The 18382-nt window shown below is 36.7% G+C and overlaps 1 protein-coding gene across 2 annotated transcripts in view; it reads left to right on the top strand.

Moving 5' to 3' along the window:
- Positions 1-5730, top strand: part of Gart (trifunctional purine biosynthetic protein adenosine-3 Gart) — a 154220-nt gene extending 148490 nt beyond the window's left edge. For both annotated transcript variants that reach the window (XM_068393637.1, XM_068393636.1), the window contains exons 17-19: positions 3607-3864; positions 4538-4653; positions 5001-5730. In XM_068393637.1, coding sequence (XP_068249738.1) covers positions 3607-3864; positions 4538-4653; positions 5001-5067 — 441 coding nt within the window. In that variant the 3' untranslated portion in view covers positions 5068-5730. The remainder of the gene's footprint in view (positions 1-3606; positions 3865-4537; positions 4654-5000) is intronic.
- Positions 5731-18382: the final 12652 nt, after the last annotated feature.

Genomic DNA, 18382 nt, shown 5'->3' with positions numbered 1-18382 from the left:
GATGGTGTGAAGGAAGCACTTGGTGTTAAGAGGATAGATGTGAGAGAGGCAAAGGAGCCTACTAGTTATAGAAATGAATGGCAAGTGACTGTGACGCAGTTCCGGTAGGCTCTGCTGCCCCTTCGGTGACCACTGAAGTAGCAGCAGTAGGGGATTCAGCATACGGAACTTCATTTGTGGTGGATAACGGGGAAGGGTGGGCTATGGCACCCTTGCAATACCAGCCAAACTTAGCTGAATCCCTCGTCAGGATGGGAGGAGTGAAGTGAGGAAAAGTCGCTTTTTTTTTCTATGTTGGCTACCCGCCAAAAGTTTGGGAAGTGATTTAGTAAATAGATAGATAGAATGAATGTAAACAATTGAAAAGATTATAATTTGCTTTGTTTTTACTTATGAATATAATACTAAAATGTGAATATTACATGCATTATTATTGAATACAGTTAAATGAAACACCAGTTTAATCAAAATATGGTTTATTTCAAATATAACTGTAAAGTTTTATTACAGTTAATGGATATACAGTATACAGCGAGAGCTATGACTAGCTGGATGTAAGATAGGTAAGTGACGCAAAGAACTCCCAGTGTAAAGGAATGTGGGCTGTTTGAAATCATTACACTGCTAGAGTTTTAATTGTGAATATGTAATTTCGTATTTAATAGGTATTGTGGTTCTCTGTGTAGCGTATAAGTGAATCTGTGAAGTGAGAACCTGCATAAAAAGAAGCTCGACTGTATATATATATATATATATATATATATATATATATATATATATATATATATATATATATATATATATATATATATATATATATATATATATATATATATATATAATGTACATACATACATACACACTCACAGTAGAACCTTGACATTCGAACGCCTCGAAGCTCGAACAAATTTGGTTTTCGACCAGAAGGTTTGAGTGATAAATGTCCTTATTCTCGAACAAATATTTGGTACGCGACCAGTGCAAGTAAAAGCCCGCAAAACTGAACGCCATCAGTTAAGTGTTGGCCGTTGCTTCAGATGAATGTAAACGTACTCTCTGCCTCCTTTATCGTGTCACACTTTGCTATATCTTTGTTTTGCATCCTTTTCTATTCATTAGCACGTAAATATGGATCCAAGGAAAAATAAGAATGAAAGTGGTTAAGTAAAAAGGTAAACAGTGCGAAAAACTATTTAACTGTAAATGGAAATCACTTCCAAGAATGAAAATAGAGTGCGTTTCAGATCTTGCCCTCAAATACTCTATGACTAAGTCAACGATATTGACAATTTTAAAGATTAAAGAAATAATAAAGGGAGTTAATGTTGCTGAAGAATGATCACTTTGACAAAGCAAAGGCATCAGGTACTTGAGGAAGTAGAGAAATTGTTACCTATTCTCATAAATAAAAAACAGATATATACAAGGTGATAGCATTAGTGAGGCATTTATTTGTGGAAAGCAGTTATTAAATAATGCTAAGTCGGGGAAAGTTCAAGTTTGTGTCTAAAAAACTCATCCTTCTGCCGTGATAACCAGTAGGGCTGTGGGCATAAACCTTTTCATTGATAATGTTATGTCTCATTACCATAAGATTCTGTGAAAAAAGGCAAAAGCAACAAACATTGGATCAGTTTTTAATTAAAGAAAAACCTGCTCCAAAGCGACAGAAAAGGAAAAAAAATTAACAAACCTAAATTACCAGATGTATTTATGGTTAGGAAATCCCCCTGTTGGCAATAACTCCTCCCTTCCTCCCCACACCGCCATCCACTTGCACTGTTGTGCCGTAACCAAAATGGCGAGTTTTCTTATGTTAAAATTACTAGTAATATTTCAATTTTCATTGAGAGTTTTATATGTTATTGTATTTGATATTTATGTAAAAACTACATAACTGCATCACTGTTTTATTCTAAAATGTCATGATCATAGAGAATCAACTGGAGCTTGGAAGGCATTATTCACTTCTACATTATTTGTAATGGGAAATTCGAACGATTCAGTATTTGACTATCTTTTTGGGATGAATTATGGTAGAATACCAAGGTATTACTATATATACATACATACATATATATATATATATATATATATATATATATATATATATATATATATATATATATATATATATATATATATATGTATATATATATATATGTGTGTGTGTGTGTGTGTGTGTGTGTGTGTGTGTTTGTGTGTGTGTACATACAGTATATGTGAATGTATATCACTAACACTCGTGATTTCAATCAATGTAAATATCAACTCCAATGGCATTTATCAAATTCTAGCTTGGGAATATATATCCATTGGAATTCCTTTATCATAAAGGAATTCCAGTGGATATATATTCCCAGGGTAGAATTCGGTATTAAATGCCATTGTGGTTGATATTTACATTGATTGAAATCACGAGTGTTAGTGATATACATTCATCATAAATAACCACATGTAGCAAACTCACAATTCAACTATCATGGTGGAGATGGTTTTATTTCAAGTTTATGCACAGATTCCTGAATTCGACAGCAATATGTAAGGGGACTTGTCATAAACTTATATCTCTCTTGATAGCTCAGGTGATAGAGTCCTCGCAGACATGGTTTCGGCTGAGAGGCAGGGGTTCGAATCTCTGCCAAGTCAGAAACTATTACCATAAAGGAATTCCAGTGGATATATATTCTCAAGGTAGAATTCGGTATTAAATGCCATTGTGGTTAATATTTATACAGTATATGTATATACACACACTTATATATATATACAGTATATATATATATATATATATATATATATATATATATATATATATATATATATATATATATATATATATATATATATATATATATATATATGCAGAAGAACCACAGGGAAAATGAAAATACGAAATATACGCCTAAGTCCTGACTAGTTTCGTGATACTTCTTCAGAGGACTGAAGAAGTATCACGAAACTAGTAAGGACTTAAGCGTATATTTCGTATTTTCATTTTCCCTGTGGTTCTTCTGCATCTGAGCATCACGTTTTCCTGTGATTTTTACGCATATATATATATATATATATATATATATATATATATATATATATATATATATATATATATATATATGTATATATATATATATATATATATATATATATATATGTATATATATATATATATATATATATATATATATATATATATATATATATATATATATATATATATATATATATACATATGTATATACAGTATACATTAAGAGAGAGACAGAGAGAACACAAGTCACTGCTACAGTAGCCTACAATCATCCATTTCCTTTTCACATGGGAATGTTTTTTTTTTTTTTTTTTTTTTTTTTTTTGCTTATATGTATTGTAGAAAAGTTATTCATGATATAAATTATGTTTTTCACAACTAAGCTCTTTAATTAATCTTTCAACCATTGTTCAATGAATAAAACTCTCCAGAGATAATTTCCGTTACAAATGGAATATGGTCATGCAGGCTACAGATCAAGAATAGAACAATGATGATGATGTTGCTTTTAGGAAAGTTGCATTCTCTGAAATCTGCTGTTTCCATCTGATACTGACATTTCAAATTTTTTTCAGGTCATTTCTCACAAAAACTACAAGAGCAGAGGAGAGTTTGACAATGCCTTAACAGAGGCATTAAAGGCTGCAGGTGTGGAATTGATTTGCCTGGCTGGTTTCATGAGGATTTTAACAGCTGAATTTGTTAGTACCTGGAATGGTCGACTACTTAACATCCATCCGTCCCTTCTGCCATCTTTCAAAGGCATGCATGCCCAGAAGCAGGCACTTGAAGCTGGTGTCACCATAACAGGATGCACTGTTCATTTTGTTGCAGTAAATATTTACAATGTTTTAGTATATGTCAAGATGTGTTTTGCTATTTTGAGATTTCTTAGTTTTTTATAATATGTCAAGTATTAGATGATTTGATTTTTTTTTTCTTTTCTATTAGAAGTTTGGAGCTTCTGCTATACAATATGAATTTTTAAGATTAAGAAATTATAACTAATAACTAGAATGCTGCATGCTTCATTCTTACTTTATTTGCATTTTTCACCAATTTTATAAACAATTTTATTTGGTATTTTTTATTTTTTTATATGAATTTATATTTTTATTCTTTATTTTTTCATACAAATTTTTATTTTTATTTTTTACATTTTTCATATATATTTTTGGTTTTATTTTTTTCATGTATGTTTATTTTTATTTTTTTTATATCTATTCTTATTTTTCCCATAAGTATTTTTTACTTTTTCATATTTATTTTTATTTGCATATTTTACTTTTGTCATGTTTATTACAGTAGTTTTATTTTTTTTGCCTATTTCATATGTATTTCTAATTGTATTTTCTAGTTCATTGCTATCCGATCACAAGAAACCCTTGGTTACAAATGATAATCAACCAAATGTTCAAAGTGAAACATGTTACTTGATTCACCAGGCGTTAAAACCCTCCCACGTAAAGGTGAATCTCTATGACAAATAACGAACTAAAATTTCAGGAAGAAGTTGATGATGGAGCAATAGTGACTCAAGAATCTGTTCCTGTTCTGCCAGGCGACACAGTGGACATTCTGACTGAGAGAATCAAAACAGCAGAACACAGAGCGTTTCCAAGGTTGGTTAAGACCTTTTCAGGTACAGGGTGTGATAGTTTTCAGTAAAATTGCTAAGATTTATCTATGAGATGATTGCACATTTATTGTTTTTTAAGAATATTGGTTTTCTAAAATAGTGACTTTTGCCATTTCCCGTGTGTCCCACATAATAAATATAACTAACTGTGCTGTTCTAAGCCACCTGCTTGATAGCTGTAAAGCTTTTAAACAATGGCAAAACCTTTTTCTCGTTAGAGTTTTATCTTACTTGTATCAAAATCATATTTTCAAAAACTCATTTCTGTAAAAGCAATATTTTTTTTCTATTTAAAAGAATAATGTTTTTATATCAATTTGTCTATTTCAGGGCAATGGAACTTGTAGCTAAAGGGCGAGTTATGCTTGATGAAAATGGCTGCTGCATCAAATCGTAGTCTTCTTGAATTATTGTGTATTCCTGTTTAGAAAAAAGTCATATTTTGTTAATTACAAATATTTTGTGATGTTGGTTATGTGTATATTCGAAGCTCTCTACCTTTTTATTCGGTAAAATCATGCATATTATTTAATATTCTCTATTTCATTTTACTGGTTTCTAGCTTTCACTGTATTCTGTTGATTTACAATGAATTCTATTATAGCTCTGAATTTAGATTATACAGTAGGAGAATTATGTGGTGATTATTTAAGAATCAGAGGATCAAATCTTTCCAGTCAAGCTGACTGTTTATAAAAAAAAAAAAAAAAATAGTGATAACAAGATTTTACCCCCTCACTGAAAATAAACCTGTAGACTTCCTGACACGTAAGAATCATATTATTCAGGATGTTATTATTGTAAGTATTAACGGTATTATGAAACAGAATACCTTTATATCTGACAATCCAGAGTAATCTATACTTTTGAATGTGCAAGACTGAAATTTGAATTTCTGTATTTGGCATATTTTCTATGCTCTGTCACTGAAAGTTTTGCTAATCTTAGATATTTTGGGTTAGATTTAGTTAGATTGGTTATGTGTACTGTTTATTGCTCAAAAGTGCCAATATTAAGAATTTATGAAAAATTATGATAAGTAAATGTGAAATGTACCTGTGATGTAATTTCCTTTTACTTAACCACCTATGAATTTTATTAGGCAGATAGAACTGTAGTTTTAAGATAAAAGAATTGACTAGAATTAATTATTAGCTAGAAATTGAATTGTTCACCAATATTCATTTGTGTAGATGTAGAATTGTTGCCATGATAATATTTAAACTATCTTTAGGCCTATGCCATAAAGGGACTAAGCTATAAAGCACAAAAGAATCAAATTCAATTGAAATCATAATAAAGTGAATTTATAAAAGGAATACAGTATTACAGAATAAATACAATACATATAAGCTACTGTATTTTGTATATGTAATGAGTTTTGCAATAGATACTCCAGAATGCATATCATTTTATATTTATGAAGCAACCACATAAATATGGACTATAGAATATTACCAGAATATTTACTTGAATAAGTAATTATCCATGGCCTTTGCATTTACTAGCATTTGCCAAGAACAGCTTGATAAGCAAGCTCTTCCACATGCCAATGATTTTTTACCATTTAAAGCGCATCTAAAGTATTGGAATTATAAGAATTTTTATCCAAGATGTTAGGTTGCAAATTTTCGAAGTTGATGACCTATCAGCAGCTTATCCTGAACCCTGATAGTTGGGAGCTAAAGTTAGAAAATTCTCGAAATGAAATGGCTTCCAGATTCTGACTACCTGTAAATAGGCAGTCACTGCAATCAGAAAAAGATTTTTTATCGTTAAGAACGATAAGATTTTGTATTGATAGGTATATCTTTGTTATTATATTCTAATATCAATAAAGATATTTAGAGTAATGTAGATGATACTGCGTGCAGTAATTATATATTGTAGTATATGGTAGTAACGGAATGACGGGAGAGAATATTTAGACAGTAAAGCAGATGAGGCTGGCAAAGCCATGAATTCAAGGATTGGCTATGGTGTAAGAATTGCTTGTATAGTTATTAATGGAATCTCTATAGGAGCAAAGAAGAAGAAGCATATGCCCATGAAAAAAGACGGGTCTGTTATAACAACAGAACATGAAGGGCAACGTTGAATGGAACACTCTAGTGAGGTTATGAATAGGAGATACGAAGGGAATAGTGTGATTGATATACCCGAAGCTGTTGAAAACCTTGATATGCCCATGAATGAGTTTAGTGTAATTGAAGTCGAAGCTATCATGAAAAAACTCAATGGATGGAAAGCCCCTGGATACGATGGAATAACTGCCGAGATGATACTAACTGAAAATGAAATGACCCACAGAATACTTACAAGATTATTTTGTATACCGTGGCATGAAGAGGCAAAACCTGATGAATGGGAGTTAGAAGTGTTGGTGAAAATGAAAAAAAAAATGGAGACCTGACTGATTGCAGTAATTACAGAGACATCACACCTACGTCAGTTGTTATGAAAACATATAGAATGCTTATTCTAAATAGACTGGCTGGAGAGAAAGATTGATGAAAAGCTGAGAGATGAACAAGCTGGATTTCGAAAAGGTAGAAGTTTTATTGATTAAATTTCCATTTTGGGACATGTTGTACAGCAATGCGTAGAATTTGTGGACTATGAAAAGGCCTTTGATAGTGAGCACTGGCTAATTTTGTGTAGAGTCCTACGCTATTATGGAATTAGTCTTAAATATGTGAATTTGATTAGGTCTGTTCATGAACATAGTAAGTACAAAATTAATGTTAGTGGCGTCCTATCAAAAGAATTTCCAGTGAACAGCAGAGTACTCCAAAGGAATGTGTTGTTACCTATGTTGTTTATCCTCCTCATGGATTTTGTAATGTGTAAAACAGTCGGAGAAGGATTGAACTAGATTAGTAACAGGAAATTAGCTGAATTGGATTATGTTGATGATGCTGTCCTTATTTGGAGAACAGCACAGGATTTGTAATGCTTGCTTACCAGAATGCATGAAATATCACACTAAGTTGGGTTCAAGATGAATAGAAGAAAGACAAAGATGATGAGAACGGAGTATGCAATTGGAGATGAAATATCATTGAAAGGAGAAAGGATTAACGAGGTAGAAACATTTAAGTATTTAGGAACTATGATCTCCAATACGGGGTCTTTAGAATTAGTTTAGTGACAGATTGAAAAAGGAAATACTATAAGACAATGACCAGGTTAACTAAAATTTGGAAATCAAATCGCCTGAAATTACTTGTATAATTTAGACTATATCTCAATTTAGTGAGATCGGTGTTACTTTGGTATGGACATAAGTCATGGTATGACAATGAAACAATCTCCAATAGATTTAGTAGATTTGAGAACAAAGTCCTCAGAAGGATATTGGGAGTTTAATGGCAAGACATGAATAGAAATGAAATTATAAGAGAGATTACTCGAGTGCCATATGTGGAGGAGATCATGATGAGGGGTAGATGGAGATGGTTTGGGCATGCTCTTCGCACTCCCCAAGAGAGATTAGTTCACCAAAGTTTAGCTGGGCGCCACAAGGCACTAGAAGAGTTGGAAGACCCAAGCCTACATGGCTGAGGACTATGAAAAATGAATTGAGATATGATGAACGGAGAAGTATTGATTTAAAAGCTCAAGATAGAGATGACTGGCGAAATCTAACTGAGGCCCTTTGCGTGCGCCAATAGGCGTAGGAGGAGATAATGACTTTTGGTAAAGGCTACTTCACGTCATATCCACTAAGTAGAATTCAAAAGTTTGAAGGTCGTGAATTAATGTCAGAGGCAAGGGTCAGAACAATGTCCCAGAGGTTGACCATACATATATATATATATATATATATATATATATATATATATATATATATATATATATATATATATATATATATATATATATATATATATATATATATATATATATATATATATATATATGATATGAGCCCAAGTCCCATTCTCATCAAGTTATGTCCATGGAGGGCCAGGCAATGGCTACTGATGACTCAGCAGTTAGATCTATAGGCTCATCACAAAGATGTTGAGGTTACAAACACTACTAGAAACCATTGAACCTGAGCAGGGAGTTCACTACCGTCAAACCGATTACCATGCTTGGGTAATATATGTAAAAAACAAGGGCTCTGAGAGAAGTAGACATATCTCTATGAAAGTGACAATTTTTATCAACTCTATTAGAAAAGAACAATGTAAGAGAGAAAGTCCTTTAAATAATATAGTTAAGCGTAGTTGAGTGAAGTTGGTTTTGTACAGAGAACCTGGAACAAAAAGAATGGACATGAAAGAAGTGGTTGTAAGGTCTAACAAATGTAGTAGGCCTATATATCCAAGATGAAGCGGTATAAGTGACAGAAGTATGATGACCAAAAAATAAAACAAATATTGAAATATTCTTAGGAAATATAAAAAACTATGTGTTCTTTGCACATAACTGAATAATCCTGACGTTCTGAACTAAATCAAATTAACAAAATAGCAATTAGGAAGGAGAGCTGAGCTACAGATAAGTGATCGGGTCATTAGAAGTAAGTTTTGTTAAAGAATATAAGTATATGGGAGAATGGTACTTGTAGAGGAAGCAAAGAATTGAGTATCGGTAAAAAAAAAAAGACAGTCACGCATATGACCCAAGAATTACGAAAATGTGGAGATGAGAGTAAAGTAGGAAAATAGCATTAGAAGTGAGAAAGAAAATATATGAAACAGTAGTAGTACCAACAATATTTTCTTATGTGGCGTCCTGGGGTGAAATAAGAGCTTCAGATATGAAAGTTCTGGAAAGCATTCAATATAGGATAATGGGATATATGTATGAACAACCTGCAAAACTCCATGTTAAGGCATCCTTGCAGAAACAGGAATATAGCCAGTGTCTTGCAGAATAGAAAAGAAAAAAAATACTCTTCCATAACATCATAAACTGATGAAAAGAGACTAGTAAGAGAGATAATGGAGAATCAGTTGAAGAACCCTTATGAAAAGTGCTGGAGTAACAGCATAGAAGAAATTTGTTGTAAATATGGGATGGAAGTTGAAAAAATAGGAAGTTGGGGGAAAAATCCTAGAAAAAGAAAAAACAAAAAAAGAATCATGGAAAAGTTAGTGGAAACTATTGAAGAAAATAAAGGATGAAAATTTAAGATTCATAGAGGGAGATGGCCCTCAGCCTTATATCAGGGAAATGGACCTGGATAAGGCAACCCTCGTAATGACGGCAAGATTAAATATGCTCAATCTAAATTCAAATTTCAGGTGAAAATACTCAGATGATGTGTTTGACCTATGCAAAGATGAAGAAGATACTACAGAAAATTTATTTTCATGCCCAAAATTAGGACAGTTAATGAAACTAGACATAAGTGTAGGTATGTTGCAAAACCCTAGCATGGATCTGGTTGCATACATACTTAAGACAATGTTCATGAATGAAGAATTTAAAAAGCTCAAAGTGACCATAATAGGTTGCCAAAATTGATAATAGCAAGGTATTATCCCAAGTGGTTTCAAGGTAGAATGGGCTAAAAGTAAAGATTGAGAATCTCATTATTGATATATTTATGGTACAGCTAAATCAAACTTAATTACAATAATAAGAATAAGCTTAAAAGCTTCACACCTATCTTTAATGCGACAGTGTCCACAATCTTATTTTGCGGAGTGAGCAATTAGGAACCAGAAGATAATATGCAACATTTATTTTCATCCCCAAGATTAGAACAGTTAATGAAACAAGACATGCGTTGGTACCTTGCAAAACCCTAGCAGGGATCTGGTTGTAGGCCTATACATAAGTAAGGCAATGTATATGAAAGAAGAATTCAAAAATTCCAAACTAGCCACAATAGTTGCCAAACTGCTGATAGCAAGGTATTATCCCAACTGATTTCAGCGAAGAATGTAATAAAAGTAAAGCTTAAGAATTTCATTAATAATTTTGTTTATAGTGCTGGTAAAAAAAGCTTAATTAGAGTATATATATATATATATATATATATATATATATATATATATATATATATATATATATATATATATATATATATATATATATATATATATATATATATATATATATATATATATATATATATATATATATATATATATATATATATATATATATATATATATATATAAACTTAGAAGCTGTTCACCTATTATACCGCTATGCGATAGCGTGCCCACAAACTTGTATACTTATTTTGTGGATTCAGCAGTTAGGAACTATGAGGAGAAAGAGGAACACAAAACAGGTGTGAATTCTAACGTGTGTATAAGTGCCTGAGTAGTCTATCTTCTTCAGTCTGATTCCAGGAGGTAAATGCTATATTATGCATTGAAGATGTAGTTAGTAACCTCTCTGGATGGTTACCGACATTCATAGTGTTGAGTGGAAAAAATCAGGATTAATAGAGGCACTAGAAGAGATAAAAGACCCAGGCATACAGTTAGACTCAAAAGAACGCCGACACTCGGGGGAAATCTTTTGTCAGATGTCTCTGGTGTTCCCATGACAAGACAGACAAGGTGTTGCTCTTCTTACTACTTCTACGAAATGGGCGGAACCTTCTCCAACCTTAGCGAACCAAAGACAGTAAAGGGCTGACTTTGTTAGCAAAAGCATACAAAAGTTACAAATCGAGTTGCAATATTTCAATTCTTTATCATCATTTGACGTCTCAACTATCCACTGCAAATACAAAACACACACACACACATAAATATATATATATATATATATATATATATATATATATATATATATATATATATATATATATATATATATATATATATATATATATATATATATATATATATATATACAGTGGAACCTCTACATCCGAACGTATCTACATCCGAAGTAAAATTCGAGCAAATTTTTGACTCTACACCCGAATTTTATTTCGACACACGAAGTAAGCAATTTTCGACGTACCGGTTGTATCCGAATTTTTCGACACGCGAAGTACAATTCGAACACGTTCCTACTCTACACCCGAATTTTTTTTCGGCACCCGAAGTAAACAATACTCGTACGCGTAGTCGGAGCTCATAGCGCCTGAAGTGTTTTTTATTTCCGCCGATAGAAGGCAGCATTTCGACCTCGGAGGGACCCTCAATTAGCGCGGCTCGGGTCAGTCCTCTGTTCTCGTCGGCTTCTTGCGGTTGTGCCCTGTGCGTTCTGCTATTAACTGTGTTTTAATCGTGATTTTTTACGTGCATCCTTTTACGGTAATTTACGTAAAGTATGGGTCCTAAAAGGCTTAGTTTTGCAAGTGGTAGTGGTAGTGGTGAGAAAAGGAAGAAGGAAATGCTTTCTTTAGACGTAAAGCAGGAAATTATTGAAAAACATGAGCGTGGCGTCCGCGTGAGTGAACTTGCTAACCAGTATGGCCGTAATATGTCGACGATCTCGACAATCCTTAAACCGAAGGAAGCTATTAAAGCAGTGAAACCTTCTAAGGGGATCACCATTATTCCAAAATGCCGTAGCCCTATCATAGAAGAGATGGAACGACTTCTGCTAGTGTGGATCAAGGACAGAGAGATCGTTGGCGACACCATCACCGAAACCGTCATCTGCGAGAAGGCGCACGCCATCTTTACAGACTTGAAGGAGGAGAGCTCTGGGGGTGATGCTGGGGAGAGTTCAACCGAACCTTCCTTAGATGATTTCAAGGCATCTCGTGGCTGGTTTGAGAAATTTAAGAAACGGTCAGTGATTCATTCAGTTGTTCGCCACGGAGAGGCTACTAGTGCGGACACAAAGGCTGCAGCTGACTTTGTCAAGAATTTCGAAAGGATCTTGCTGGAAGAAGGCTACGTAGAGCAGCAAGTGTTTAATTGTGATGAAACCGGGTTGTTTTGGAAGAAGATGCCCAGTCGAACCTACATCACCGCCGAAGAGAAGAAATTGCCTGGGCATAAGCCAATGAAGGATCGGTTGACTCTTGCCCTATGTGCCAACGCTAGCGAGGACTTTAAAGTCAAGCCCTTACTGGTTTACCATTCCGAGAACCCTAGGGCCTTTAAGGCACACAACGTCGATAAGGACCAACTTCATGTTTTCTGGCGATCCAACTCGAAGGCCTGGGTCACTAGGCAGTTCTTTGTGCAATGGGTTAACCAAGTTTTCGGCCCTTCTGTGAAGAAGTATCTTCATGAACAGAAATTGCCTTTAAAGTGCCTGCTATGCCTTGACAATGCACCTGCTCCCCCCCCCCCAGACTTGAAGATGATATCTTCAATGAATTTAAGTTCATAAAGGTGCTGTATCTTCCACCGAATACCACCTCTATCCTCCAGCCCATGGACCAGCAAGTCATCTCTAATTTTAAGAAGCTGTACACCAAGCACTTATTTAAGCAGTGCTTTAATGTCACGCAAAGCACCAACTTAACTTTGCGTGAATTTTGGAGGAGCCACTTCAGCATCGTGCACTGCTTGAAGATCATAGATCAGGCTTGGGTAGGATTAACTCAACAGACCCTCAATTCTGCCTGGAAGAAGCTGTGGCCTGATGCAGTTTCTTCCCGAGATTTCAAAGGTTTTGACCCCGAACCTGATCCCATGGTGGGTGCAGCGGAAGACGTAGAGAAAATCGTCTCCCTTGGCAAGTCCATGGGTCTGGAGGTCGACGCAAATGACGTTACGGAACTCGTCGCCGAACATCACGACGAACTTACCACAGAGGAGCTCAAGGAACTCCATGCTATGTCTGAGCACATGAGTGATGTTGAGGAAGGGAGCGAGGAGGTAGAACATGTGTTAGGTTCGGCGCATATAAAAGAGGTGTTAGGGAAATATCAAGACGTGGTCGACTTCATCGACAAATACCACCCCAAAAAATTGCAGGTTTGTCGTGTAGTTTCGCAGTTCGATGATGTTTGCCTAACTCACTTTCGAAACATTCTGAAAAGCCGTACCAAGCAACTATCTATCGATAATTTCTTCAAAAAAAACTACGAAGCAAACTCGTGATGAAGAGGATGTAAGTGATTCAAAGAAAACAGCAAAGAGTGAAGCGGAAGAAAGTGAAACAAAGAAAACGGCAAAGAGTGAAGCGAAAGAAATTCAATCAATTTTAAGTGTAGATAGTGAAAGTGATTAAAATTAATCATCAAAAAAAAAAAAGAAAATGTAAAAAAAACATAAAATATAAAAATAAAAAAAAAAATAAGCTAAGTTGTGTTAAAGTTCACTTAGTGTAAGTTAGAATAAGTTACGGTAGTGTACGTTTATTGTAGTTAACCTCTCTACCTCCTCGCCGCCCGTCTGTCTCCTCTCTGCATAGCAAGACCAACAATACCTGCGCTAGAGTTTCTAAGGTAAAGTGACGCTAAAAACCCGTTTCTTATTTATAATTTTTTGATAATTCTTCTTTTTAACATGTATATTATCTAATTTAGTGTGCATTATTCTCATGGGAAATTATGTGTAGTAGTTTATTAAAAAGTTATCATAGGTTTTTGGGCTCAACCACGGATTAATCGTATTTCAATGTATTCTTATGGGAAAATTCGTTTCGACATCTGAACATTTTCTGCATCCGAAGTTGGTTCTGGAATGGATTAAATTCGTATGAGAGGTACCACTGTATATATATATATATATATATATATATATATATATATATATATATATATATATATATATATATATATATATATTACAGATGTAATCATCCTTAGCACGAAGATAACTTAATATTTGGTACTCTACAAAAGGAAAATTGAAAGAGGTCTATATGTAGAAATGCTCTACAGTTTCGTCCGCCAATGGACCTCTTCTTGGAGCGTTTATTATGCAAACACTCCAAGAAGAGGCCCATTGGCGGACGAAACTGTAGAGCATTTCTACATATAGACATCTTTCAATTTTCCTTATGTAGACTACCATATATATATATATGTATATATATATATATATATATATATATATATATATATATATATATATATATATATATATATATATATATATATATATATATATATATATATATATATATATATACAAGTATTCTTTTTTCATAGGAGGGGCCAAGTCGACACTCTGCAGGGAAGGATCAGGGGGGAGGGGGGGGGGGAGTGTGGAGTCTCCTCTTCAAAACCCCTTGCCCCAGCCAGTCACTGAAGAAATAAGGAAGTCAATTCTGATTTAGGGGGTGTGGAGAGAAGGAAATGAGTATTCTTGATACAGCCTGTAAGATAGCGTATTATTGCCTAAATATTATTTGATAACTGTTAGCGTTCTAGCAAATATTTTAACCGTATTCATTATTGGTTGATTTGTAAAAGATAGCAGCAGTAGAATAAAGTAGTTGTTGTTGTTGTTGGAAGTTTGATAAGTAACGAAATTTAAGTATCACCATTACATAATAGATAATCAGTGATGGATGCAATATTTTCTGATGACTTCATAACACCTTGAATACAATAAGAATTCATTACTTCGTATCGAAAATAAGTGGAGGTAAATGAGGGCGCTATTATATTCAGGCAAAGGCTATCAGAAATTTGTTTTATTGACAAATCATATAAAAAAAAAACAAGCTTTTTAGTCTCAGAACGACATTATTTTCCGAAAATTTGTCATGAAACTATGATATACCTATTTTCCCAGAATGTATTCTCCTATAAATTGTCGGAAAAATACATTTGCAGGTGGCATAAGCGCAAAATTATTCCCCACGCTAATGCCGTGACTGCAAGTTATCAATGATTATATAATTGCTCGTAGCTTTATCTTGAGAAATTACATTGCCTGGAGATCAACCTGATATCTTATTAATTTCATACACAACGTTCTCTCAGTCTCGATTCAAATAAGCTTAACTCTGTATGATAAAGTCCCTATTTACAGTGATCAAGTGCCCGAATTAGCACAGCTATGTGACGTTGGATGTTGGTTCTGGACAGGGTGAATTACTCTAGGCATATGGGCGCTTAACGAGCGAAAAACACATCACTATCCTTGAAGCTCTAGTTCGGAGTGTTTGAGAAATAGCCATCCATACCAGCTCCTCCGTCTATCAAGATATTAGTTGAACCATAAATTCTACAGCTGATGCAGTAAGCGGGAAAGGGAAAAACCAAATATTAAGAAATCACCAAAGTATTTTCTGCAAAGCCCAAATCTTGTTTCCTTTTGAATAGCCTCATGGTGTGTTTGTGATGAAAGCTTGCAAATTTGGGTTGGTCAATAAAACAAACAAAACGACCTTTTCACCTTTTCTAACATTTATGCTTAAGACGAATGACAATTTGAAGCCAATTTGGGATTGCACCGGTATTCCATATTTCTCCTTTTGGAGCTCTGACAGGAAAGCAGTCAACTTTACTATTGATGACGAAAGACAAATTGGAGACAAACAAAGAGTTGGGGGAGCTTTGAAGACTTTGAAGACTTTTTGGAGCCTGTTAGAGATTTCCAAAAGGCCCTCATGTTTTTTAAAAATAAGCCAGATACAGGAACTCTATATTGTTGGCTCGGCGGGGCTGCCCGCTTCCCGCTAGCCAGGGCGGGCCTCCCCCCTTCCCACTGACTGGGAGGGCCTTCCCCCTTCCTGCTGGTTGGGCAGGCCTTCCCCCATCCCACTGGCAGGGCAGGGCTCCCCCCTTCCCGCTGGCAGGGCGGGGCTCCCCCCTTCCCGCTGACAGGGCGGGGCTTCCCCCTTCCCGCTGGAAGGGGGGCTCCCCTCTTCCCGCTGGCAGGGCGGGGCACTCCCCTTCCTGCGAGCAGGGCGGGGCTCCCCCCTTACCACAGGCAGGGTGAGGCTCCCCCCTTCCCGCTGGAAGGGCGTGGCTCCCCCCTTCCCGCTGGCAGGGCGGGGTCCCCCCTTCCCATTGGCAAGACGGGGCTTCCCCCTTCCCGCTGGCAGGGCGGGCTCCCCCCTTCCTGCTGGTAGGGCGTGGCTCCCCTCTTCCTGCTGGAAGGGCGGGGCTCCCCCCTTCCAACGGTAGGGCGGGGCTCCCTTCTTCCCGCTGGCAGGGCGGAGCTCTCCCCTTCCTGCTGGCAGGGCGGGGCTCCCTTCTTCCCGCTGGCAGGGCGGGGCTACCCCCTTCCCACTGGCAGGGTGGGGCTCCCCTCTTCCCGCTAGAAGGGTGGGGCTCCCCCTCCCGCTGGCAGGGCGGGGCTCCTCCCTTCCCGCTGGAAGGGTGGAAGGGCAGGGCTCCCCCCTTTCCGCTGGCGAGGATGGTCTCCCCCCTTCCCGCTTGCAGGGCGGGGCTCCCCCTTCCCGCTGTAAGGGCGGGGCTCCCCCTTCCCGCTGGCAGGACGGGGCTCCTCCCTTCCCATTGGAAGGGTGGAAGGGCAGGGCTCCCACCTTTCCGCTGGCAGGGCGGGGCTCCCCCCTTTTCACCTGGCAGGACGGGGCTCCCCCCTTTTCCCCTGGCAGGGTGGGGCTCCCCCCTTTCTGCTGGCAGGTTGAGGTTCCCCCTTCCCGCTGACAGGACGGGTTCCCCCCTCCCGCTGGCAGGGCGGGCTCCCCCTTCCCGCTGGCTGGGCGGGGATCCCCCTTACCGATGGTAGGGTGGGGCACCCCCTCCCCGCTGGCAGGGGGTCCCCCTTTCCCGCTTGCAGGGCGGGGCTCCCTCCTTCCCGCTGTAAGGGCGGGGCTCCCCTTCCCGCTGGCAGGGCGGGGCTCCTCCCTTCCCATTGGAAGGGTGGAAGGGCAGGCCCTCACCTTTCCGTTGGCAGGGCGGGGCTCCCCCCTTTTCACCTGGCAGGGCGGGGCTCCCCCCTTTCTGCTGGCAGGTTGAGGTTCCCCCCTTCCCACTGACAGAGCGGGCTCCCCCCTCCCGCTGGCAGGGCGGCCCCCCCCCCCTTCCCGCTGGCTGGGCGGGGATCCCCCTTACCGCTGATAGGGTGGGGCACCCCTTCCCCGCTGGCAGGGGGTCCCCCCTTCCCACTGGCAGGGCGGGGTTTCCCCTTCTCGCTGGCAGGGTGTGGTTCCCCTCTTCCCGCTGGCAGGGCGGGGCTCCCCCTTCTTGCTTGCAGGGCGGGGCTCCCCCCTTCCCGCTGGGAGGGCAGGGCTCTCCCCTTCCTGCAGGCAGGGGGCTCCCCCTTCCTGCTGGCATGGGGGGTTCCCCTCCTTCCTGCTGGTGGGTCGGGTCTCCCCCCTTCCCACTGGCAGGGCAGGGCTGCCCCGCTTCCCGTTGGCAGGGCGGGGCTACCCCTTCCTGCTGGAAGGTTAGGGCTCCCCGTTAAAAAATATAAAAAATACTGTAATTATACATATATATATATATATATATATATATATATATATATATATATATATATAATTTATATATATATATATATATATATATATATATATATATATATATATATATATATATATATATATACATATATATATATATATATATATATATATATATATATATATATATATATATATATATATATATATATATACATATATATATATACAAATATACATATATATATATATATATATATATATATATATATATATATATATATATATATATATATATATATATATGTATATATAAATATATATATATATATATATATATATATATATATATATATATATATATATATATATATGTATATATATACATACATATATATATATATATATATATATATATATATATATATATATATATATATATATATATATATATATATGTATATATATATATATATATATTTATATATACATAT

Source organism: Palaemon carinicauda, chromosome 19 (genome assembly GCF_036898095.1).
Source record: "Palaemon carinicauda isolate YSFRI2023 chromosome 19, ASM3689809v2, whole genome shotgun sequence".
NCBI lineage: Eukaryota > Metazoa > Arthropoda > Malacostraca > Decapoda > Palaemonidae > Palaemon > Palaemon carinicauda.
The sequence above is the reverse complement of the archived record's forward strand: the minus strand, read 5'-3'. Positions and strand labels throughout refer to the sequence as shown.